General features: G+C 44.0%; 1 protein-coding gene across 1 annotated transcript in view; it reads right to left on the bottom strand.

Annotated features, from left to right (window-relative positions):
- LRRC74A (leucine rich repeat containing 74A) overlaps nucleotides 1-14,075 on the bottom strand; it is a 31,621-nt gene that overhangs the window by 11,750 nt on the left and 5,796 nt on the right. Inside the window, exons 4-9 of the mRNA XM_059915238.1 lie at nucleotides 13,007-13,114; nucleotides 11,859-11,955; nucleotides 7,265-7,314; nucleotides 6,833-6,914; nucleotides 1,237-1,322; nucleotides 674-868 (exon numbers count right to left, since the gene is read on the bottom strand). Coding sequence (XP_059771221.1) covers nucleotides 674-868; nucleotides 1,237-1,322; nucleotides 6,833-6,914; nucleotides 7,265-7,314; nucleotides 11,859-11,955; nucleotides 13,007-13,114 — 618 coding nt within the window. The remainder of the gene's footprint in view (nucleotides 1-673; nucleotides 869-1,236; nucleotides 1,323-6,832; nucleotides 6,915-7,264; nucleotides 7,315-11,858; nucleotides 11,956-13,006; nucleotides 13,115-14,075) is intronic.

The following is a 14,075-nucleotide window of genomic DNA, read 5'->3' as shown; positions in this document are numbered from 1 at the left end:
AAAAGGCCCTGAGGCCATGGCTGGAGTGCAGGGGAGAGTGGGGGGTAAACTGAGGCTGGAGAAGCACACAGGGTGAGAGAACTGGATTTGAGCAATGGAGGCCATGGTCGGGGGGGCCTAAGTGGGAGGAGAGTAGGTGTGGGTGGGGATGGAAGTCAGGTTTACGCTCAGAATGCACACTCTGGCCACAGTGTGGAGAAAACCTGGAGGAGGGAATTCCCTGGTGGTCTAGTGGTTAGGACTCGGCGCTTTCACTGCCAGGGCTGGGGTTCGATCCCTGGTCTGGGAACTAAGATCCCGCAAGCCTCTCAGCATAGAAAAAAAAAGAAACTGGAGGAGACCCAGATGGGAGGAAGGAAGACGCTACCCTGTGCCAGGTGAGAGCAGAGGGTGACACTGGGTTTACAGCAGAGAGACAGCCAAGAACGTATGCACATATGAAGCACAAGGTAGATTTTCTCTCCAGCAACATCCAGCTCCATTGTCCTGCTGCCCCCACGCCAATACACACAGATACACATGTGCATGCACACACATGGACGCACAGACACATACACAGATGCACACACATGGAAGCATGGACACACACATGAATGCACGGGCACACACACACACACACACACACACAAATGCATGCACAAGATGTCCCGTTCCCAGCTCGGGTGAAGACTACCTTCAGAACTTTGAGGCTTTCATTCAACTCCAATCCTTTGCTGATTTTGGAGAGCCCTTCATTGCTGATGTTGTTGCTGCTGAGGTCTAGGTAGGCCAGGGAGTTGTTGAGTCTGAGGACCTCCCCTAAGGCTGCAGCCCCCTCGTTCCCAAAGCTGTTCATGGAGAGATCCAGTTTCTTCAGGGACACGTTAGCCTGCAGGGAGAAGGGAGAACAGCACCAGCATGAAGACTGCATGCAACTCATCCAGCCAATGGGCCCCAATTTTTGTCCCCTGCTGTCATCCAGACAGGGTGCTCAGTGGTCCCCAGGAGGGAGATCAGCCAGATCTTTCCAGACCCCTCCCAGCTGGGCTCAGAGTCTCAAGTACTCTTGAGGCTCATTCCCTTTGGGCTGAGGTCATTCCCTACCCCCTAGTTAAACTGCCGCCTTGAAGTACCCCCAAAGATGCCAACTAGGTTTCAGCAGGGTGAATTTACCCATGGGGAAGGGGTTCAAGATGGCTGACTCCAGGGCTTGGCCATCCTCACCAGGGCTCAACACACCACTCCCGGAGTGCTTACCCGGAGACCGCTGCACAAGGCCACCGCTCCCTGGATGTAGAGGTGGTTCCAGCTCAGGTCCAGCGACTGGAGCCCCACGTTGAGGGCTGTGGGAGGGAAGGAGTCATCTCAGCGTCCACCACACCCCAGAGAACCCAGTCTCAGGGTTGGCAGAGGTCCATCACATTGGGGATAAGCATTGCTCAATCCTCATGCAAAGCAAAACACGGAGGTAATCATTCGTCAGTTATTCATTTAAACACAAAATTCTAAGATGATTCCCAAGGCTGGCAACAACGTAGTAAAATACTCATACATTGCAGGTGGCAAGCAAATGGTATACTCTATTTGGCAAATACTATCTGGTCACAGACATTTTCCTGTTAAAATCTGTTTACTCTATCTCACAGCAATATCACCCCTGAGACTCTTCCTAAGGAGACAGTACAGGATTTAAGAACAGCGACATGCTTGTAGATGTTTTCCCTGGCATCACGTATAAAAGTAAGGTTTGTAACTCACAGGGGAAGGGTAAAGCATAACATAAATATCCATCTGGTGGCAAATTACACAACCATTAAAACAGATGGAGAGAGCATGGCAAACCTTGTATTTACATAGGGACACTATGATAGTCATGGCCTGTGGTATCGCGTGATGTCTTTTTCATGGAGACCTACGGGAGCAGTGGAGGCCCCAGAATTTCTATCCAGGAGAGCTTTAGGGATACAGCCAGGTGGAAGTGGCATCAGGCTTGTCTAGAAGTTGGGTTTGCACATAAATTGCACATTTTTTTAACTTAAAGATGCTTTTGCTCACGTGCTACATAGGGTTGGGAAAGCATCCTATTTAAACACTTCATCATTGTTATTTTTATCTGGGGAGGGCGGATGTGCCGAGGACACCGTTGGAAGGAGAGACTAAAGTGCTCTTGAAGGATTACTGAGTGGGAGGAATCGCCTTCAGGCCCAGGAAAAATGTGTTATTCTGTTTTATTTATTTATTTATTTATTTAACTTTTTCTGTTTTTAAATTTTTGGCTGCGTTGGGTTTTCGTTGCTGAAAGCGGGCTTTTCTCTAGTTGCGGCGAGCGGGGGCTGCTCTTCGTTGCGGTGCGCGGGCTTCTCATTGCAGTGGCTTCTCTTGTTGCAGAGCACTGGCTCTAGGCACGCGGGCTTCAGTAGTTGTGGCTCGCGGGCTCTAGAGCGCAGGCTCAGTAGCTGTGGCGCATGGGCTTAGTTACTCCGCGGCATGTGGGATCTTCCCGGACCAGGGCTCGAACCCGTGTCCCCTGCATTGGCAGGCGGATTCTTAACCACTGCACCACCAGGGAAGCCCTTGTTTTATTTTTTATGGACAGAGCACTCTGTACTGATCGTGTCTTTCTCTTGTGTCAACCACCAGGACAGACTTTCAGGAAAGTGCACAATACCTTCTATTATATTGAGAACAAACTTTTGTCCTGCCTTCATTCTCTCTCCCTGCCTGTTTCCCTCATCCTATTCTTATTTTTCTCTCCTCTTCTGTGCCAAGTCCCTCACTGAAGTTAAACCTTTTTTTTTTTTTAAAGATTTTTTTGATGTGGACCATTTTTAAAGACTTTATTGAATTTGTTACAATATTGCTTCTGTTTTATATTTTGCTTTTTTGGCCACGAGGCATGTGGGATCCTAGCTCCCCGACCATGGATCGAACCTGCCCCCCTTGCATTGGAAGGCAAAGTCTCAACCACAGGACCACCAGGGAAGTCCCTTAAGTTAAACCTTGCAAGCCTGCCTCTCTTAAATGGCCACAAAATTAAAATTTTAATTCTGTTCTCAACACTTACTAGCTTTGTGACCTTAAACAGGTTACTTATCCTTCCCGTACTTCTGTTTTCTTATCTGTAAAATAGAGATGGTAACCTGTACAAGGTTTTTTTTGTGAGGATTGATGTAAAAAGCCTAGTATTGATGTCTGTCACATAGTAATCATCTTATATTTGGTAGCTTTAATAATAATAAAGATTTTTTAAAAAGCTGCATATATATTATGCTGGTAACCATATTAAAACAGAATGTAGTCTGTCTCATTTTAAATTTGTTTTAAAATTTGATTTTTTTAAAAAAATTATTATTTATTTATTTATTTATTTTTGGCTGTGTTGGGTCTTCGTTTCTGTGCGAGGGCTTTCTCCAGTTGCGGCAAGCGGGGGCCACTCTTCATTGCGGTGCGCGGGCCTCTCACTATCGAGGCCTCTCTTGTTGCGGAGCACAGGCTTCAGACGCGCAGGCTCAGTAGTTGCGGCTCACGGGCCCAGTTGCTCCGCGGCATGTGGGATCTTCCCAGACCAGGGCTCGAACCCGTGTCCTCTGCATCAGCAGGCAGATTCTCAACCACTGCGCCAGCAGGGAATCCCTAAAATTTGATTTTAAAATGTTTGACAATTAATTTTCAAATGGAGACTCAAACTGCCCAACAGTTCTTTTACACTTTACTCTTCCCCTCCTCCCACCCTCAGCTGAAGATCTTGCCTCGTACTTCACTGCAAAAATGGCAGCAATGGGATGAGAGAGCTTCGTCCTCCGACGTGCAGTCTACCAGCTCCCCTGCCCCCGCACCCACTCCTGCCGCCTCCTTCTTTCAGTGAATGATTAGTCCCTACTGCTCTCAGAGGCGACCCCTCCGTTTTTGTTCTGGATGCCATTGCTTCCAGCCTTTTCAAAGACTTTGCTCCTCTAATCATCTCCTCCTTCTTCTGTATCTTCAGTTTCTTCTTCTCTTCTTCCGATCAGCGTTTTCCATTCTTAAAAACCTTCCTGGACTCTATGCCACCCGTCCTTCTGTTCGAACCTTGTCTCAGTGGAACGTCTGGAGTTGCTTATGTGGTCATTTCCACTTCTTTGCATCCCATTTTCAACTCAACCCACTCCAGCTGGGTTTCCATACTCACCCACTTCACGAACATGGCACCTGTCAAGGTCACCAATTATCGCCATGTTGCTAAGCCCTGTGGTCACTTTTCTGTCCTCATCTTATTTGACCTCTAAGCATTACTTGACCCAGCTGACCACTTACCCCTTCTTGAAAATACGCCCTCATATGGCTCCTTGGTTCCTCACTTTTCCTATTTGACTCACCACTCCGTCTCCAGCTCCTCCTCTTCCTCCTCTGCAACCCCTAAAAATGTTGGCGTGACCCAGGGGCCAGTGGGATGGCCACCTACTCAACTCTATCTGCACTCCTCATCTGGATGACCTCATCTTGACACATGGCTTTAAATACCTCCCTATGCCTATGACTCCCAAATATATGTTTCTAGTCCTGATCTGTTCACCAAGCTCTAAACTCACACAGCAAACTCACACAGCCTGATATCTCTGTGTAGGCGTCGAATGGGCATCAAAAGCCCTCCACGGCCAAAACGGAAAACTTGACTCCTAACTCCTGCCCATCCCCCATACTGTTACTCCCTGAGTTTTCCCCTCTAAGTAAATGACACCTGCCTCTAACCAGTAACTGAAACAGAAGAATCGTGAGTCTATCTCTCCCTTCCTTCCTTCTTCACATCAGCAAGTCCTTTCGGCTTTACTTGCAAAGTATATTCTGAATCCATCCACCGCTCAGGCACCGCCTCCTCCCTGAGCTCACGCTGTTGTCCTCTTTTGCCTGGACCACCTCACCAGCCTCCTGACTGGCCTCCCTCTTCCATTCCTGCCCTCCTCAGCTGCAGGCTTCACGCAGCACATCTATACCTGCACACCGTACCGTGTCGTCCCCACACTCACAGCCTTCACAACTCCTCGTCGTGCGCCGAATGGATCCCAGGCTCCTGGCGTTCCACGGCTCCCGCGTCATGGCTCTCACAGCCCAAAGTGAGGGGCTGCAGGCCACCCCAACAACCTCTTCTCCTTCCATCCTCCTCCCCGTCCCCTCTGCTCCAGCCACACTGTCCCCCCAGTTCAAAGAGGACACACTCCATTCTTTCTGCCTGGAGCATTGTGTGTCCAGACCCTAGCACGGCTCTTTCTCTTTTTTTTTTTTAAATTTTATTTATTTATTTTTATTTTTGGCTGTGTTGGGTCTTCGTTTCTGTGCGAGGGCTTTCTCCAGTTGCAGCGAGCGGGGGGCCACTCCTCATCGCGGTGCGCGGGCCCCTCACTATCGCGGCCTCTCGTTGCGGAGCACAGGCTCCAGACGCGCAGGCTCAGCAGTTGTGGCTCACGGGCCCAGCTGCTCCGCGGCATGTGGGATCCTCCCAGACCAGGGCTCGAACCCATGTCCCCTGCACTGGCAGGCAGACCCTCAACCACTGCGCCACCAGGGAAGCCCCACGGCTCTTTCTTCTTTGATATTCAGGTTTCAACAAAGAGCCACCTTCCCTGAGGGGCTTCCCTCACCACTCCATCTAGATTAGCATCCCATCCCCACTGCTAGGAGTCTTTCCTTTTCTACTCATTCCCCCAGGAATGAGCATTTATGGTTTTATTTTCTTTTATAACACTTTTGCAGTGAAACCTCCTCAGACATCTCTCTCCGTGTATGTATGAGAGCGTCTCTGAGACACGTATAGAGGGGAACTGCATCACAGAAAATATATACATTTTCGACGTTAGTAAACACTGTCAAATTGTTCTCCAAAGTGCCTTTACCTAGTAGACTTGTGAGTGTTCCTATTTCTTGCTTGTATTCGCCCTTGATACTCTCTGACGGGAAATTTTTACAGCTCTGCTAGATGACAAGGGAGATTTTTTGTTGTTTTATTTTGCATGTTTCTAACTACTAAAGAGCGTGGGCGCTTGGCTTTCCTTGGTCACTGTCCATACGCTCTGACCATTTTTTTTTTTTTTTTAGGGAAGGATTATTTATTTATTTATGGCTGTGTTGGGTCTTCGCTTCGTGCGAGGGCTTTTGCTAGTTGCGGCAAGCGGGGGCCACTCTTCATCGCGGTGCGCGGGCCTTTCACTATCGCGGCCTCTCTTGTTGTGGAGCACAGGCTCCAGACGCGCGGGCTCAGTAGTTGTGGCTCACGGGCCTAGTTGCTCCGCGGCATGTGGGATCTTCCCAGACCAGGGCTCGAACCCGTGTCCCCTGCATTGGCAGGCAGATTCTCAACCACTGCGCCACCAGGGAAGCCCCTTGACCATTGTTTTATTGGGAGTATTTATCACTGCCTAATGGAGCTATAGGATCTTTTATCAATATTCTGAAGAGTAATCTTTTCTATTATACAAATGCTGCACATTTCTACTCCTTAGTTATCGCTTGTTTTCTATCATTGCCCCACAATGTCTTTTATCACATGCAAGTTTTAAACTTACTGTTGTCGAATATATGAATTGTTTTTGTTACAGTTTCTGCCACTATTTTGTTACAGTTTCTGCCCATTTCTGTTTAATAATCCGTAGTCTCCCTGAAGTCAGCAAGTTACTTCTCTCTACGTTCTTCTAATCATTTTAAAGTTTACTTCCCACATTCAGGTGTCTGCTCCATTCAAAGTGTACTTTGGGTGTGGTTTACATCACTTTTTATAATCAGAACGTTCAGTAACAATAAGAAACCGGAGATGCAGCTCTGACAAGCCGTCATACCCCATGTCCCTCTCCTTTGCTGGCTCCTTTCTCCGCGGAAGACTCACCCAGCATCTGCCCCAGGTACTCTCCTGCCTTATCAGAGAATTGGTTGTGACTGAGATCCAGCGACTTAATTCTGTAATTGGTCTAGAGAAAGAAACAGTGCAGAGAGAGGTAATTTTTGTCTTCTTTGTGACTGCAAATACCTCTCTTAGAACAGTGTGGGCCCCCATATGTCAAAAATTAAGTAGACTAGTGTTCTTAGACTGAGGACAATTTCTTGTTCGTTTCCTGCTGAACTGTTGATGACTGCTGCGAGAATTTAGCACCATTCAAACAGTCCTACCACTTGCTGAGGTTTTTGATAGGATTGGCGGAGTCTAAACACTCGCCAGCTCCCTAAATCAGGCAAGTAGCCTCACTTCCCTATGCTCAGAGCCACCCATCTCCCGGGGCATCTCTCACATGGCTGGCTGCACCCACCCCTTGCTTCTTACCGACAGGGCTTGGCAAAACAGCTCTGCGGATTCTTCCTTGAAGTTATTTCCTGTAGTGAAGGGGGGCATTAGCAATGTTCTCCAGACTAAGGCTCCCTTACTCTCCATATCCTAGCCCTGCCAGTCTCTTGCCTTTGGAACAATCAGACGTAGAAAAGGTGGCAAGTACTTAAAGCAAATGTTTGGGCATAGGCGAACACAGGGGAAAAAAGACAACCAGTTACCATCTCTTTAACAGTCCTTCCCTTCTCTCGCTGCCATGACTGTCCCGGGAGTTCCAGGGGTTGGTACACCATACCCTGTGCGTCCATTGACAGCATCAACCCCTAGCCTAGCGCCTAAAATACGTAACATTATAAAAATGCTAATCCAAGTCTGAGCAGCAGTGTTGGACCTAGAGGGATGAATGAGGCACTTGAAAATCTCAGTAATCACGATGGGTAATATCTTAATATTTTACAATCCAAATCAATGCAAAAGCATCTATGATGAACTAAGTTTTAAATAAAAGCAGGAACTGACCCTGTACTTGCATGGCCAGACCTTACTCACCTCACCCCAATCTGTCCCTGGTGGATCCTGTTTTTTATTTAAAGTGTTGATTTTTTTTTTCATCATGGATTTGTCTTTGCATTAATTTCCCCTTTTAAAAATGTTGCATTATGATATTACTTACTTGCTTACTGAGTTTTTTTTGTTGCCCCTTAAGTTTTGTGGCTGAGGTGAGTGCCTCCCTTATCTTACCCTAGCCCTAGATTGCTAAGCAATCTAAAACATTGGTGATTTCCGGAGAATAAATGACACAAACTCTTACTCCCAAATTTCTCCTTTGAAACCTTAGTAAGCTCTATGTGTCTAGCACCTAAAAAGTGCTTGGCACATAACAGGTGCTCAGTAAATCCTTACTAAATGAATGAACAAATGAATGAACCCACTGAAACACAAGTACTTCTTTGGCTGTTTCTGGTACCAGTGCAATAAAATGAGATAATAATCTAGTCAATGTATAAAATTAGGCAATCTATTATTCAAATTGTTGTGTTTATACCATTGGTTACCAACAGTGCATGGGCTGTAAGAAATCATTTGGGAAACTTGATAAAATACAGATTCTTAGACCCCTCTCCCTAAAGATTCTGATTCAGCAGCCTGGGATAGGGCTGGGAAATTTGTATTTTTGCAAAGAGCTTTCTGTATTAATGTTATATTAGAGGTCTTAGCCAATACAACCAGAAACCTCTCTAGGAGCTATAAGTATTGGAAAGAAGAGGCAAAAACTTTCATTGTTTGCAGACATGATCACCTACCTAAATAATCCAAGAAAATTAACAAAATGTTAGAACAAGTAAGATAATTCAATCAAGTGATTGGTAATAGGCTCAGTGTACAAAACTTAATAGCTCTCAAACATACCAATAATAATTAGAAAATGTGATAGAAAAACATTCTATTCTCATAAGAATAAAATGATAAAAGACCTAGACATAAAGCTAATATGAAATATGCATGACTTATAATGATGTAAATCTATAAAATTTATTGAAGAACATAAAAAAGACCTGAAGAAACCACGTTCTTAAATGAAGATATTCAATACTTTAAATATGTCAATTCTTTCCTGAATTTACCTAGAATATTAAACATAACCCCAATCAAAATCCCAGTAAGTTTTCTTTTTAATGAAACTTGACAAAATGGTTCTAAAATTCAACTGGAGGAGAAACCACACAAGAATAGCCAAGATTACTTTGAAAAAGGTCAGACTTTGTCCACTCAAATATAAAATATACTATAGCATATCATATAATTATAAAACTAATATAACATACTTGATATATCATTTTAATTACAACTAATTATTATATTATATAGCATATTATAATTTTAACATTCTAAGCATACTAAAACAGTACAGTGTTGGCATAGAAATAGATTGATGAAGTGAGATAGAGACTCTAGAAAGGAACTTATATTTATACGGGAATTTAATAGACGATGACATTCAAATTAGTTAAGGGTAGATTATTCAACTAATGATGCTGGGGCACCTGGCTATGAGTTTTGGAAAGAGAATGTTTGACTCCTACCTAATGCCATGAACAAAAATAAGTTCTAGGTATATTGAAGATCTACGTGGAAAAAACCAAAATACAAAAATATTTGAAGAAAGTAAAGAAAAATGTTTTTAAATCTGAAGTAGGAAACCGTTTTTTAAGCAAGATTACAAAAATTAAATCCATAAAAGAAAAGACTGATGAACTTGACAACAGTAAATATACAAACTTTCATGTAAGAAAACACCATGAAGAAAGCCATATGTAACATTCAAGTATGAGTATCTGTAGTATATAAAGAGTGCCTAATACTTAATAATACAAACAACCCCATATAACAATTGGCCATTTCTTAGAAGAAGAAATTAAAATGAAAATAAGCATCTGAAAAGATGTTCTATTTCAATAGTAATGTGGGAATGTAATAAAGATAATAATAGTGGTGAACAGTTATTGAATACTTGCGTCCTATGTACTGTTCTAGGTGATTCAGATTTTAATTAACGTAATCCTCACAATCACTGCCTGAGATAGGTAATATAATTGTCTCTAGTTTATAAATGAGAAAAGTGAGTCACAGAAGGGTTAAGTAAATTGCCTAGTGTCAAAGCTGGGATCTGAACCCAAGTACTGTGACTTCAACACACTTAACCATCTGGTTCACAAACAGCTTGGTAATAACCCTTCTGGTGGAGATATAGGGGAAACAGACATTCCACTGGTGGAATTATAACCTCGTATAGTCTTCTTAAGGGAAATTTGGAAATTACTTTTTAACTTCACCAAAACGGGTATACCTTATATTGAATAATTCTGCTCCTGGGTGTCTGTAGAAATACTAGAACATGTGCTCAAAAGATGCATGGATAAGAAAATACTTTAAAAATTATCTGGAAGATTGAAAAACTAGAAATGACCTAAATGCACTCCGCTTCAAAAAGGGGGATATTAGATAAATTATGCTATATCCATACCATGAAAAACTACCCAGGAGTTCAAAACAATGAGATAAATCTATCGGTTCTGCCATAGAAAGAAATCCAAGATATATTTAGAGGGGAAAAAAGGAAAATTGGAGAATAATATCTAATATGTAGTAACATTTATATTAAAAAATACATAACTTCTGTTTCTGTATTTTCTCTCTGGATACTTTTAAGATCTTTTTATCTTAGGTGCTTTTACTATGATATACTCAGGTGTGGATTTCTTTTTACTTTACTGTACTTAGGACTCACTAGGATTCCTGTATCTGAGAATACATCAGTTCAGAAAACATGTCAGCTATTATTTGCTCATATATTGTTGTTCACCCATTCGCTTCTTCTGGACCACCTATTAGCTATATTGAGTCTATTCATTCCTTTATAGTTTTATGTTTTATATTCTCTATATCTTTATCTTTCTATACTGCAAAGATAGGTAAAATATCCTTTTATCTATTTTCCAGGTCACTAATTTTATTCACTGTATCTAATTTGCTGTTGAATTTATCCATTGAGTCTTTAATTTCAATAATTATATATTTTTCATTTGTAGAAGTTCTATTTTGGGGGGATCTATTAAAAAATAGTGATTTGTTCTTGTATGTTTTATGTTCTTAATCATATAAAACTTGATTTAGAGTTGGGTGCAAGATATCTATTTACTAGAAGCTTCAGTTAATTGATAGTGCTCCTGTGCAGTTTGTTGGATAAATTTTATGGTCACTCAATTTATAGTCTACATAGGATAATGTTATTTCCTGAAGTTCTTGAGGGTCCCATGCTATTACTTGTTGAGTCTGACAGCTCTCATGGTGTTTCCTTGTTTTGCAATTTTGGACTGTAAGCCCATCTTTAGCGGAGCTTTATCTGTGGGAACCCCCAACAGCCTGGAGCCTGTCAGAGGTTTATGTTTGTTTCTGTTTGGTGCCCCAAGGTATTACCAACATAGGACCACTTTGCATGTTCATTTCCTGCCACAGGGATTCCAGGGCCCTGCAGATAGTATAAATGCAAACCATAAACCTGAGTGAGGGCAGGTCTGTGGGCAATAGAGTTCTCAAGTGACTTTTTTTTTTTTCTGTGAGTGAGACTGATAATAAACTAATTAAAAATTACTTATACTACAGGGGGTCAGGTAGTAATAAATGCTGTTAAGAAAAACCAGGAAGAGAAACAGGTTAGAGAGTGATGGTGACGGAGAGGTGCTGCTTTGATAGGTCAGAGAAGTCCCCTTAAGGAGATGACTTGTGAGCGGAGGCAGGAATGAAGGGGGAGCGGGAGCTGTGCAGGTATCTGGGGTAGAGACTTTCCAGCAGAGGTGGGAATATTGCAAAGTGAATCAGAAGTCGCTTGTCCAGGACAGCCGTGAAGCCAGTGTGGTTGTGGAGAGGGGACGAGAATGGTTGGAAGAATCTAGGAGGGTGTAGACGCAGTGTTCTGGTGTCTGAAATCAGCAGGACCTGGTCTGGCTCAGTTAGACCCTAGATCTCTCTGCTCTGACCCTTCTCTCCATTACATTCCCAATGTCCTCCCCCTCCTCCTTCATAGGCTCACCTGAAAGCTGAAGACTAAAGAGCGAAGAGGTGTTATTCTGGAGGAACTCAGAGAGGATTCTGGCCCCCTCCAAACCAAGATCATTGTCGGAAATATTCTAAAAGGCAAGAGAATACTTAAGTATGTGACAATCCCACCAAAGGGCCCTCATGAACAAATGATGGGGGTGGGGGCTCACTTGAGGCCTACACTGAGGGAGTAGGGGTGGGGTGGGGAGATCAGGGCTGGGGTGAAAGGATGGGAAGGGTTAGGGTGGTGCAAAGGGGAGGAGGAGGAGGAGAGGAACCCTGGCTTTTCTAATGCTTCACCGTGAAGCCCTCAGGCCGATCTCAGTTCTCTGAAGTTGACCTCAGTGACTCCCCACCTCCCCAATTTAGCCCTGTTATTTTAGATAAGCACATTGTATTATTATTATTATTTTTGAAACCTAAGACAACTTTATTTGGAGGGTTTGGCATGAAACAATTGAAAAATGAATTTAGAGTAAGCAATCATTGTTATTCCCTTCACCGGTTCACAAGCATGAATCACTGTGCTCAGAAGTAGTAGGGGTATAAACGGACATAGTCCTTTCTGGCGAGTGGGAGGGACTTTATATAAGCCAGCCATTATCATCCTAATTGACTTTCCCCTTCTTTTTTTAATTTTTAAAATTGTGGTAAAATAGACGTAACACAGCATTTACCATCCTAACCGTTTTTAAGTGTACAATTCAACGGGCTGAAGTACGTTCACATTGTTGTACAACCATCACCAAACCAACATCTGTCTCCAGGCACACTGTATTTTATGAAATTATTTCATGGCTTTATTTTCTTTAAGAAAGTTTACATTAAGAAAGTTTAATTAAGTTGCTTTACATAAAGCAACTCTAAAGAAGCAAGTTTGTCCATTTAGGGGCTTATGAGATCCAGACGGAAACGGTTTCTCAGGGTTTCCTACGGCCACAGGGAACACAGTGCCCCTGGCCAGGCTCTCACATGCGGAACCTCCTCTGAGAAGTCGCCTCCAGGGGAGGGGAGGCTCCAGACTGACTGCAGAAAGCCTGGAGGCTGGCCTGGGCTCAGGCAGAGGGACTCTGGCTTGTCTGAAGTGTGTTCTGAGACTCTAAGCATGGTTGTAGGAACTGGTAGAACAGGGCACAGTACCATCTCCTGCAGGTAGTAGTTCTCCTGTAGCATCTCCACCAGGCTCAAGATGCCCTCCTCCGTGATACAATTGTCTGCCAGCTCCAGCGTGACAACAGTCGTGTTGGACTTCAGCCACCACAAGGGGAGGGGGAGAGAGACAGAGGTAGTTGGTGCCCTTGCCCAGAGCCCATCATCCCTCTCGAACATCCCAGCCACGTCAGAGGGTACAGAGATGCAGGCTAGCAATTCTGGAGGAGTGGCTAGGAACAGGAGAATAGCGCAGGGGACAAGCCATCCCAGTGAGTTTTGCTAGGATGACATGCTTATTCTGGGCACCTCCCTCCACAAAAGGGGTACCAAGGGGGATTTAGAAAAGGGACATTAAAATATTGTCCTGAAAAAGATGAGGCACAAGGGTGAGCTGAACAGATTTTAACTATTTAGCTTTAAGGAGAGAGGCCTGTGACCTACTCCAAGTTTAAGGAGAACGTGCTATTTAAGAAGGGTATTTAAGCATGACGACTTTACTGTGCCTGCTTCCTTCAGAGGCCTTTCTTCTAGTTTAGGCTTAAGGGTTGTCTGGTACTCTCTGATAGTCAGGATGTGTCTCAAGGCTGTTTAGAAGGAGCTGGAACTTAAATCTTAAATAAATATCTACATCCAAGTTAGTCTGTCTTCCCACAGGGAGCAAGACAAGTGGACATGACTGGCGTTGCAGCATGAGGGACTGAGGTTAGCTCTAACCAGAACTTTTCTCCTTCCCTTCCCCACCTCGTTCCCTGTGCAGAAAGGCACTGAGAACAGACATGTCTTTGAATTTGAGCGGTTTTCAAAGCACACAAAGCAGTGAGAGAAGTAGCTCCCATTTCAGGCAAAGGGAAAGTGTGATAGTGTGAATTACTGTGAGGCAGAATGGTCCCCCAGGGCCTTCATGAAGTGTCTTCTGGCCTCCACTCTCTTGCGAGGGTGGGAAAATTCAGTCGTGCTCAAAGGCAAGCGAGATGGCTCAGGGGGCCTCCCAGTCTAGGTGTCATTTAGCAGAAATGGGGGCTGAAGGACCACTTTCAGAGTCATCCTGGAGACCAGC

The sequence above is a fragment of the Balaenoptera ricei genome, chromosome 2 (genome assembly GCF_028023285.1).
Source record: "Balaenoptera ricei isolate mBalRic1 chromosome 2, mBalRic1.hap2, whole genome shotgun sequence".
Classification (NCBI taxonomy): domain Eukaryota; kingdom Metazoa; phylum Chordata; class Mammalia; order Artiodactyla; family Balaenopteridae; genus Balaenoptera; species Balaenoptera ricei.
The sequence above is the reverse complement of the archived record's forward strand: the minus strand, read 5'-3'. Positions and strand labels throughout refer to the sequence as shown.